Genomic DNA, 11,794 nt, shown 5'->3' on the forward strand with positions numbered 1-11,794 from the left:
TCAGAATCATATTAGGGATTTCACAGGTTAAGTTTTTCTGCCTCTTGGCCTTACCGGCACAGGAAAAGGATAATAAGGATACAATGTTACATCATCACAAATGCTTCAGATTAAAGGAAATTTTGGCAGATTTTTTTTTGAAAAGGAAAAAAATCCTTTCACAGCGCAAACTTCATTTCCTCTTTCCACCTTACACTTTCTAATGTTTTAGTCATAAATTGTTAGAGCTCAAAGCTCTCAAGTCTACTACAAGCTGTAAAGTTTTTTAGTCCTAGAGTTTTATAAACTGGGGCACAGGGGTCCCTGGGTGAATAAGAAGTTGCAAGATCAACACAGAACCTCTCTGGAGTACACCAAACATACTAGAAATTTTTTCCTAAAACTAGGATTTTTTGTATTGTTTTTATACTGAAACAAATTTGGAACACAAAGTATGAATTTTAAAGATATATGATTTCAAAGAAATTTCATGCAGGTTTCCGGGGCAGACCTCAATTACTCCTGACTCCCCTTGGCCACTGGGGTTAGGGTAGACATGAACCGCAATAACAGAGGAGGGAAGTGAGGTCGAACGAGAGAATAGCCCTGGTTTGGGCCTTTCCTTCGGGTGTGTGACATGATCTCTGACTTGTCCTCTGAGCTGCATCCTCACTCTGGACTCCTTCTTTGGGCCTGCCAAATAGGAAGTGTTCTTAGTTCAGAGGATTCGCCAACTTAGATTACAAGAAGATAATTATATTGTGGTGTGCAAGCATGGCTTTTAATCAATTCTAAGTGTTTACTGACTTAGAATGGACTTGCGAGAAGCCTACGTAATCTTTTGCTTTTCCGCGATGTTTTCATCCTCTATTCTAACTATCCAGTAGGACTTCAAATAAGATAGAATGTAAATTCCATGAGGGCACAAGATTTGTTTACTGCTGTATTCCCAGGGACTATAGGCACAAAACATATTTGGTTACATGAATGAATAAGCAAATATAAATTTATGTGGGTTTGTCGGTACTTGATCTTGCTTAAAAGTTATTTATGTATTTATTTATTTTTGAGACGGAGTCTCCCTCTGTCGCCCAGGCTGGAGTGCAGTAACATGGTCTCAGCTTACCGCAACCTCCGCCTCTCGGGTCAAAGTGATTCTCCTGCCTCAGCCTCCGGAGTAGCTAGGATTACAGGCATGCCCCACCACGCCTGGCTAATTTTGTATTTTTAGTAGAGATGGGGTTTCTCCATGTTGATCAGGCTGGTCTCGAACTCCCAACCTCAGGCGATCCACTTGCCTCAGCCTCCCAAAGTGCTGGGATTACAGGCCGGAGCCACTGCGCCTAACCATCTTGCTTAAAGTTAATCTGCATGGTTTTATAATGAGTTTCCTCAGGCTTTTTGGAGCACTGCATTGGACAGCACATATATTCTCTATTTCTGTCTTTGTTGTCTCAAGCCAGTGAGCCCTTGAAATGAGAGAGAAGTAAGGATTGAGAGGAATACTCTCTTTTGTTGGATGGTCTGCAGTCTCCAAACTAGACAGCCTCCCTTCTCTGGTGTGGGCAGTGCTTTAATGAGTTTTTACGTACAATGAGCCAGAAATTGCAGGACTCCATGGACAGAGGCTTCTATTAGCGGGTGTCTACAATTGTTACCTTCACTCTGAATGTCTTTAGAAATCAGCGTGCTTCAGGCAGAGCTAGGCCCAATAATAGGTAATAACTTAGAGCTGCTATGTGTCAGAGTTCATAGAACAGTGACAAAACAGCTTCAGAGCATTCAGGTAGAAGTAAGATCTCGGAATGTCAGCAGGACTGCATTTCCTTCACCATCCACCTCCCCTTCTCCACCACATATCTGATAAGCACCCTCAGGGTGCATTTAGTAGGTGTGTGTTAAACTAAATGTGGGTTGAGGATAACTCTACTTTGAGTTCTTACATAACAAACTGCAATCTTGGTAAACTAACTGAAAGCCTGACTTAAAGTGTACTTCTGTAGCAGATAGCTGAGTCTCAGCCAATCACAGCAGCTGAGCTTCAGTCAATCACAGGTGGCCTACTGATCAGACCATGTTTAAATAAGGCAACGCTGAGGTGTAGCTAATCCAGCCGTGTCTGTACTCCACTTCCATCTTCAGTCCATAGATGCTGTCTGCCCACAGAGCAGAGCAGAGCAGAGCTCTCTGAGTCTCTCTGAGTCTGACTCTCTGAGTCTCTGAGTCAGGTTCTGAGGGCTGCCCAATTCACAAATTGTTCTTTGTACAATTAGACTCTGCTGAATTTAATTCATGTTAAGCTTTTCTTTTAACATGTGCAATAGATGCTGGTTGGCCTAACTTCCTCATTCACAAGCAAGTGTAACATAAGCGTGCACACACAAACACATCCCTAGAGGACATCGAAGTGGCCACTTACCTCTGTAATTATTTTTACTTTTTCTTCCCTGGGATTCATTTTGGCTGGGATGGGTTCCTGACAAAGAATAATGAAGAAGTCAGGCATTTTGAAATCAATGAAATACTGCTTCTCTTACTATGGATATATATGAGGCTGGCCGTGATGGTAAGTGAAGTGTTTGAGCTGAGTAGACTTTCCACTCACAGGAACCCTGGCAGACCCCAGGACTGGTGGAGATAAGTGCCAGAGGAAAGGAAGGATGCCAGGTCTCCCTGTCCCCACATCTTTACTGTGCCCATAGAGTTGGATGGCACTGGTTGGAATCCAGCTCCAGAAGGACCATTTTACAGCTCCTCTCCGCTACTGCCCCTCCGCACTCTCTGCCCTTGACCTTGGCCCTTATTTCACTAAGTAAAAAGACAAGACCAGAGAGGGCTTCTGCATCCCCTTCCCCCCCTACCACATTGAGCCACCGCCACCTCCTCTGCTTCCACTTGCTACTATGAACCCCCATGTCCCCATGGGGCCCCTCCTTCAATAGTGCACTGGCCCCTATCATTCCTCCCCCTCCAGGCCCTTGATCCTGACAATTCTTCACTTTCACCTGGATTTTCTTCCTGCTCTATTGGCTCATTCTTACCAGTGGAAAAAAATACTGTAATTTTTCCCTTCCTTTAAAAAAGCCCCCCAACAGGTTTTTTTTTTGTTGTTTTTTTTGTTTTTTGTTTTTTTTGTTTTTTTCTTTGAGACAGAGTCTCACTCTGTTGCCTAGGCTGGAGTGCAGTGGCATGATCTTGGTTCACTGCAACCTCCGCCTCCCAGGTTCAAGCGATTCTCTTGCCTCAGTCTCCTGAGTAGCTGGGATTACAGGTGCGTGCCACCACGCCTGGCTAATTTTTGTATTTTTAGTAGGGTCAGTTTTACCATGTTGGTCAGGTGGGTCTTGAACTCCTGACCTTGTGATCAGCCTGCTTTGCCCTCACAAAGTGCTGGGATTACAGGCGTGAGCCATCGCTTCCAGCCAAAAAAAGCCCTCTCTTAACTTTACTTCTCTTTCTAGCTGTTGCTGAAGTTTTCAACAATTATAGAAAAATCCCTCAAAACATTCCCTCTCTTTCCAGTTTGTTTTTATTTTTGGGGTCTAGCATGCTCTTCAACTCCTCTTGCCAATGATTCATCTCCAGTGACCCCGGCCTTGCCATGTCTGGTGATCAATTCTCGGTCCTCATCTTACTTGACTTGGTCAGAGACATTTAAAACATTTTCTACGTTTTTAATTTTTGTGGGTACATAGTAGGTGTATATATTTATGAGGTACATGAGATATTTGGGTACAGGCATGCGAAGCTTAATCACATCACGGAAAATTGGGTATCTATCCCCTCAAGCATTTATCCTTTGTGTTACGAACAATCCATTTATACTCTTTTAGTTATTTTTAAATGTACAATTAAATTATTATTGACTATAGTCCTTTCATTGTGTTATCAAATACTAGGTCTTATTCATTCTTTCTATTTTTTTTTTTTTTTGTATCCATTAGACAACCTCCCCCAACCCCTGACTACATTTCCCAGCCTCTGGTAACCATCCTTCTCTTCTCTATCTCCATGAGTGCAATGATTTTGATTTTTAGATCCCACGCATAAGTGAGAACATGCCATGTTTGTCATTTGCATCTTCTCACTTACTTGTGGGTGAAATCAGCCAGGCACGGAAAGGTCAGAGACATTTAGTGATGAAAGTCACCCATCCCTTTCTTTGGAGATACTTTCTTCAGTTGGCTCCTGGGACAAGTTCTTTCTTGGTTTTCCTCTTACCCATTGACTGCTCCTTCTCAAACTCCTTTGCTGGTTTCTCCCCATCTCTCAGACCACCAAAGGTTGGAGTGCTCTGGGGCTTAGCTCTGCCTGTTTTCATTCCTCTGGCCGTCTCATCATGTCTCTTGGCTTTAAACACCGTCTGCATGCTGATACTTCCCAAATTTACATCCTGGGTCCAGACATCTCCTCAGAATTCCAGACTCAAGTATCTGCTTGATGGACACCTTCACTTGGCTTGACATACCTCAGATAAAGTTCTTTGCTTTTATTCCTGAGCCTGCTTTGTACTGCAGTTTTCCTGTTGTAATACACAGAAATCCATTTTGCTCAGGCCAGAAACCTTGCAGTCGTTCTTAACTCCTTTCTCAGTCTCACATGACACACCACACTCAATCCATCGGAAATCCGGCCAGTTTTGGCTTCAAATTATATTCAGGATCTAATCACTTCTAAACATTTCCACTATTATCACCATGGTCAAACACCATCTTCTCTCTTGAAATCTACTGCAAGTACCTCCTAATTTCTCACCTTCCCACATTGCTGGGCTACCATATTCTCTGCATTGAAGCCAGTGCAAATTGATAAAAATTTGAGTGACATCATGACGTTGCTTCACTCAAAATCCTCCAGTGATTTCCCTTTGTCCACAGAGTAAAACCGAAAGTTTTCTCCAAGGCCTACAAGCCCTGTGTGATTTGCACTTGAATCCTCTTGCCTCAGGACCTTTGCACCTGCGGTTCCTGCTACCTAGTTCTCCTTTTCCCCAAGATATCTGCATGGCTCTTGCTCTTTCACTTTCTTCCAGTCTCTGCTGAAATTTCATTATCAGAGAGCTCTTCCCTGACCATTCTCAACACAATGATCTCCTCCCAGCACCCTCCTGGAATTCCTTAACTACCTTACAATGATTTTTTCATAGTACTTATCACCACTCAACATACATACTTGTTAATGTCAGCCTATATCCATTAAAATATAGCTACAAGAGGGCAGAAACATTATTTTGTTTATTGTTTACCTCCAGAGACTAGGATTATGGGACATCATGGACATTCAATATATACTTGTCAAATGAATGACTAAGTCACTGACTTATTGCCTGTGGTTCCATAGCCACATTCTGGGACTATTTAAAGCTCCACTGTTTTTTCTAGTCTTCTGTGAGGATTAAGTGAGAAACCATGTGGAGAAACAACAGGCATATGGCTGACAAATCATAAGCCCTTTCTAATATCCATGGAACCCAAATCTTAACTGGGACTTGGTCAGGTCATTTAAGCAGCTCATCTGAGCTCAAGGTTTCACTGACCCTACAGGGGAATTACCATGTTAAAGGGAAATAAAACATCTGAAATTCTATTGGCTTCTCTACAAACTTCATCACAGTGTACAAAAAATAAAGGAAGGAAAATGTAAAAGCTGCTAAGAAAATAGAGAGGCAAGAAGGTAACCTAGAGTGAATGAGGGGGCGGATAATAAGGATGAAATGTAAAAGTACACAAGAGTTCTCTAATAAACAACTCCGGTCATTGCAAACTGAAAGAAAACCAAAACAAACAAACAAAAAATCTGTGAAATATTTTAGTAACTAAAAAAAGTTCTCTATAAGTTAAAAAATGCTTTATATGAAATAAAAAATAGAAGTAGAAAATGAAAAATGTAATGGGATTTTCTTTTCTCCTCATTCTTTCCTGATCATTTCCTTTAAATGAGTTTCTAAGGAAATCAAATGACAACGAAATTTACTTTTTATATGAACACTGTTGCTAAGAAAACATAAATCAATACTGCATGGTTTTAATATGCAGCTTGCCATCATCTTATGCATTGGTACTTGTTAATATATTCCTACTGACAACATCAAAATAACTATGATTTACTGCACACTTATTTTGTGCTAACTCTAGACATATGTTCTCTTTAGTCCTCACAATAACATGTCTGGCTTAGCAGTATGTGCCCCAATTTGTGTATGAATAAACTGAGGCTCTGACAGTTTGCATGATTTGCCCAAGGTTATAATTATTAAATGTCACATCCAGAACTTGACCCCAAGACTCTGATTCCCAAGTCCTCCCTCACTCCACTCTACCCCTCTGTCTCACCATTTATTCTTACTTTTGTAATGGCATCAATAATTATTCTATGCTTTCCAGAATAGCCCACTATTCTGGAAATATTTACAGTTGAAAGCTGTGAAGCACTGGTGAGAAAAGGCTTAGGCTACATTAAGTCAATTATTTATTTTACTCAGTGCAGAAAACCAAACATTTTTTTCAAGGAAAGTACTGACACCTTCATCTGAATAAATGGTCTATTCTTAAGAGTCATCAGTGGATCAGAGCCATACCTGTAGGTTGAGATACAATGCATCTCAACTCCATATTGGTTGCTTAAAAAATCATGCAATATATATGCCCTACTCCAGGATGGCAAAAACATGGGTTTATAGGAAGAGTGGCCCATGTATTTCTTTGCCAAGGAATATGTGGACCTGAGTTCCAACTTCAGCTTTTTTTATTAGCTGTGTGATCTTGGAACAATGTCCTCCCTTCTCTGAGACACATTTTTTTTTTTTTTTGTCTGCAACATTGCAATCATACTTCCTATGTATGATTGAAGGATGATTAATTTATAAGGGCTAAATGATGAAATGTGTGTAGCAAAATGCCTAGCACACACTGGGCTCTCAATATTGGTAGGTTTTGTTAATAAGAAAAAGTGATTGTGGGGAGGGAAAGTGGAAAAAAGGAATGAGGAGGGAAAAGAGCTTGGGGGATAGAAGAGGAGTCATGAAAAAGACCTTAGGTGATTTTCAAGCCCACCCACCTTTGGCTCCAATCTTCAACCCCCAGCTACCATAACTCATGTTCCATCTCTCGTTGCCTTCAGCCAGGCCCAGGGCAGTTGCCTTGCTGTTTCCATGTATGGTGCTTCTGCAACCTCCTGCACTTCTACCCAGGAGTATTTTCTTCCTCACACCGTGAGAATATTTTTCTGTTCCATCCTGGAGCTTGGACACCTGGGGAGGTGCCACATACATTCTTTTGGAATACATTGTCTTATTCTATAAGTTATTCCAGCTGCAGTTTCCCTTAGCATAAGGTTAGTGACAAATAGCTTTATAGAATCATTGAATCAGCTCAATATAATATACATTGGCTTTGAAGAGTACATATGGGGACCATATTTGAGCTGTGTTATATGATATATGGCCAGTGCATTTACACAATGTGGTAAGTGCTGGAAGTCCCTCCCTGGATGTCATCCCGCTGTGCTTTCAGTGTTTTATAAATCTCTTATGGCACTTAGCTCATTGTACTCTTATCATGTGTTTATAGGTCTATTTTCCCAGCAAACTCTGAGCTTCTGACCTGGTCTAATTTATGTTTGCACCCTCTAAACTTAAGTTCATTGCCTGGTGCATTGTTGATGCTCCATAAATGTTTGAATGAATGACTCTATAAGTGGGCTCTAGGAGATATATATATTTGTGTATATATAAATATATACAGAGAGAGAGAGAGAGAGAGAGATTTCATGCTGGCACTGAATTTATTTGCAGAAAAGGTTATATGAAAATGCAATAGCAAACATATATCTTATTCGACTTTATTAGCTTTTCATAGCACCTCTTTGCAATGAGAGGAAACAAACAGTCAGCTTAAGTTGTAGCCAGTAGATTTTCTTGAAGTCTTTGGACAGCACAGCAACTCTCAGCACTGTGGTTAGTAGCCCTTTCTCTGTCTAATACCAAGAAAAGTGTATTTCGCAGTAACTAGTGCTTCTCACCTTAAGCCAGTTTGAACTAAAAGGCCCGTAAGTGCAACATGCAGCTAATGGTTCACAGAGCTTTTCACTCAGGGCTTGTGATGAACTGGACTTACATTTCCTGCAAACCAGATACCAGATAGCAGCTCAAATCAAAGCTGCCAAGTAATGGTCTATGTTCCCATTTCAGAAAGTAAAAACATAAATAATGATGAGAGCCCCTAAATTTACAATTCATTAAATCCAGTCTCATGGTATCCGGGAGAGACTGAATTTCAAGCCGGGTAACTGAAAACAGGAAATCATTGTTGCAGCCCAAAGTCCGGTTAGGGACTGATTTACCTTAAGAAACTTTACAAAAGGCACTTTGCAGATTCTGCTTTCTAGGATGGAAGTGGAGAGAGATGGTGCTGTAGAATCTTTTAAAAGGGTCCGGAGGGAAAGGCTGAGTGTTGGAGATGCCCCTGGGCTCCTCCCTGGGAAGCTGCAGCCATGTCTTGGAGCAAAAACACCAGCTTAGCAACCCGTTCCTAAGGAAGGTCACTCGGTGGCTTTTTTTTTCTTTTAAAGTGACAGGTTACTTCCAGTAGTGGAGTACAAGCATGCTGGGTAAGCAGAGACGCACAGCCTGCTGGAGAAGGACTGAGAGAAATCAACATGGGCAGCACTGGAAATTAGATTAAGCCTTAAGAGCCGCCCCTCCCTCATGTCATCTGGTCGTCTTGCATTTCCAATGAAGAACAGGCTCAGAGGTGGGGCGATTTAGAATCTTAAAAGATCATCATTACATGGTGAAGCTGTCTAACGTGGCAGCAGCAAAAGCTCTGTGGAGGTCCTGCAGGGTACCAGCAAATGTTGCGCTCAAGTGTTTTCCAGTTAAAAGTGGAAGGTTGAATGCACAAGTTTAATTTTTGCCTATTCTCTGAATCCCACTGCAATTCCTAAAAACGGATATAAATGTTATGGCTCAAAACAGTTGAAAAGAAAAAAAAAAAGAGAGAGAGAGGAAAGAGGCAAAGTAGCTGGAAGAGTAATAGAATGAATGGAGCCAAGGAAACCACACTCCAAATAGACTAGTGTGTATGTGCACATGTGTTTGTGTGTATCTGTATCTGTGTGTATTTTGTGTGTACGTTTGTGTGTATGTGTATTGATTGTATTCTTGATGCTCTGGCATTTGGAGCCTTGATCCCGGAGAAACTGATTCTCCTAGGTTAGCTAATTTCTAGAGATAGCAAATGATTCCCCTGAAATATGCAAAGTCTCATATACAAGCCAACCAATCCAGAGCCCACACAACCAACCATCTCCATTTTCAAACTCTCACACACTAAGCCAATATTCCTCCTGTCCCAAGTCACCCCAGGTCCAGATACCAGACCACTATAGCCCAGAGAACACCACGATTATTCAAGCTATCTAGTCCTAAATTTACTCAGCACCCTACCCTGTGTCACCTATTCCTTCCTGGGAAAACCCTAGTAAAGGCTCTGCTCTGTACTCTGCTGTCTCCCTTCTGCCTTCTGACCAACACTGGTTCTTCCCTATGTGGTCCTGTGTGGCATTCCATGTTCTATGATTTGTATGTGTCTCCCCAAAAGCATGTATTGGAAACTTAATCCCTAATACAATGTTGTGGGGAGGCGGGACCTAATGAGAGGCAATTAGGCTGTAGGACTCTGCCCTCATGAATGTATTAATGCCATTATTGCAAGAGTGGATTCCTTATAAAAGAAATGAGTTTGACCTCCTTTTCTCTCTTTCTCTTTCTTGCTCTCATGTTCTCTTGTCTTGCACCATAGGATGGTGCAGCAAGAAGACCCTTGCAGGATGCCAGCCTCTTGATCTTGGACTTCCCAGCCATCAGAACTGTGAGAAATAAATTTCTGTTCATTATAAATTGCCCAGTCTGTGTATTCTGTTACAACAGCAGAAAACAAACCAAGACACCATGCTTCTTGTTTCTAGGGATCTGTTAAGTATAAACTTCTTCTTTTATGCCAGTCATGTTTGTGTCTGTGTATCTTACCATACTGAATTAAAATAAATCCAGAGTACTTTTTTTGACTCGGCCTGTATGCATGCATATGTGTCAGTGTATTTGTGTTTGTGTCTCTGTATGTGTATGTATGTTTATGTATCTGTGTGCATGTATGATGGGGTATGCAGGTAGGCATGAATACAAGGAAATGAGCTGATTTACTCTGCAGAACTTCAACAGCTCAGGATTTGGGGCAGCAGTGTCATAGCTGAATCGTGTTCTCTCTCACCCCCAAAGATGCTGAGGTCCTAACCTCAGTATTTCAGAATGGGACCTTATTTGGAGACAGGGTATTTACAGAGGTAATCACATTAAAATGAAGTAATTAGAGTGAGATCTAATCCAAGATGATTGTGTCCTTACAAAAGGGGAAATTTGGATTCAGAGATAGACACAATAGAAGAAAGGCAACGCGAAGACATGGGGAGAGCACCATCTCCAAGCCAGGGAACACTCAAGGCTATCAGCAGCCAGGAGAGAGGCCTGGAACAGACTGTCTCTTGAAGCTTCACAAAGAATCAACCCTGCAACACCCTGATTTCAAATTTCCAGTCTCCTGAATTGTGAGAAAATTTCTGCTGTTTAAGCCACTCAGTGTGTGCTACTTTGTTACAACAGCCCCAGGAAACTAATACAACCATAGACTAAGGAAGGTGGGGAGAGATATGGGGCTGAAAATGCAGGAAGATTTGAAAGTCTGTATATTAAAGGATTGATCCTCAGGATCCTTTTTCTTGGCAGCCTGAAAAATGCCCATTCCTCAGGCATAATTTCTGTCCTCCACATCTGCCTCATCTTCTGCTGCCCATAGGAGATTTTTTTTTTTTCCCCTAGGGAAGTTAAACCAGAGACTCTCTGGTCTCAAGTTCACAGTTACTGCAGAAAGTGAGTGTGTCTCAGGACTGAAAACTGATATGAAATGGAGATGTTGCAGGGCCCTTTCTGAACTTTTCTCAAGAACTTAGACAACCAAGAACATACCATTGGCTCCCCCATCCTACCTCTACCTATACAGAACTGGAGAAAGTAGAAAATTATTTTCTGGAAAATCTGAATGATTATAAAGCACAGACCCTACATACCAACATTTCTGGATCCTCCAATAAAAAAGCTAGCATATTGCCCTTACAGAAAGGCATTACAAAAAACATTAAAGGATCTCAGGCTATGAAATTTAATGCTCATAGTTATAAAAAGAGAGAACCATGAAAATGGAAAAGTATAATTTACCAAAGGAGTAATACAAGAACAACAGTATGAAAGAATATATTTTCCAATTGAAGGGGACTATCTACTATCTAGTGCTGGTACAAGAAGACAATAAGAAAACTTGTCTGTATTGGCTTGTATTCTGCATGTGGTGAGAAAAACGTGAAGAATTTACAACCATTGGTTTGCACCATGCAGTTTGCTTTATTTATGCTCCTTATATCTTTTAGGAGGCCCCTAAGTGACAACTTTTGAAAAGTGGCCTTTGGCTACTGTATCCCTGTGGAGTGCCAGGCACAAGTTATTACAAAACTTTTCTGGAGGAACACACCTTCAAGTCCACAAATAAGTGTAGAGGAAGATGAGCTCACAACCCAAAATTAGAAAACACAAGAGAAACACTCAAGAGTCCACAGACAAACCAGAGGACACTATTAGATGCTCAAGAGTTTCTTGCAATACAATAATCAGATGAAGAATGGAAAAATAACAATGACCAGCTATTCAAGAAGATAAAAGGAGGATTTGAAAATATGAAAGAAGAGTGAGACACTATCAAAAAGATCA

At 41.2% G+C, this 11,794-nt stretch overlaps 1 protein-coding gene across 2 annotated transcripts in view; it reads right to left on the reverse strand.

Moving 5' to 3' along the window:
• Window positions 1-8,952, reverse strand: part of CC2D2A (coiled-coil and C2 domain containing 2A) — a 136,185-nt gene extending 127,233 nt beyond the window's left edge. The window contains exons 1-2 of one of the 2 annotated variants that reach the window (XM_050791641.1): window positions 8,320-8,952; window positions 2,399-2,455 (exon numbers count right to left, since the gene is read on the reverse strand). In XM_050791641.1, coding sequence (XP_050647598.1) covers window positions 2,399-2,437 — 39 coding nt within the window. In that variant the 5' untranslated portion in view covers window positions 2,438-2,455; window positions 8,320-8,952. The remainder of the gene's footprint in view (window positions 1-2,398; window positions 2,456-8,319) is intronic. The other variant, XM_050791642.1, reaches the window with a different exon arrangement.
• Between the last annotated feature and the right edge of the window lie 2,842 nt (window positions 8,953-11,794).

The sequence above is a fragment of the Macaca thibetana genome, chromosome 5 (assembly GCF_024542745.1).
Source record: "Macaca thibetana thibetana isolate TM-01 chromosome 5, ASM2454274v1, whole genome shotgun sequence".
Taxonomy (NCBI): Eukaryota; Metazoa; Chordata; class Mammalia; order Primates; family Cercopithecidae; genus Macaca; species Macaca thibetana.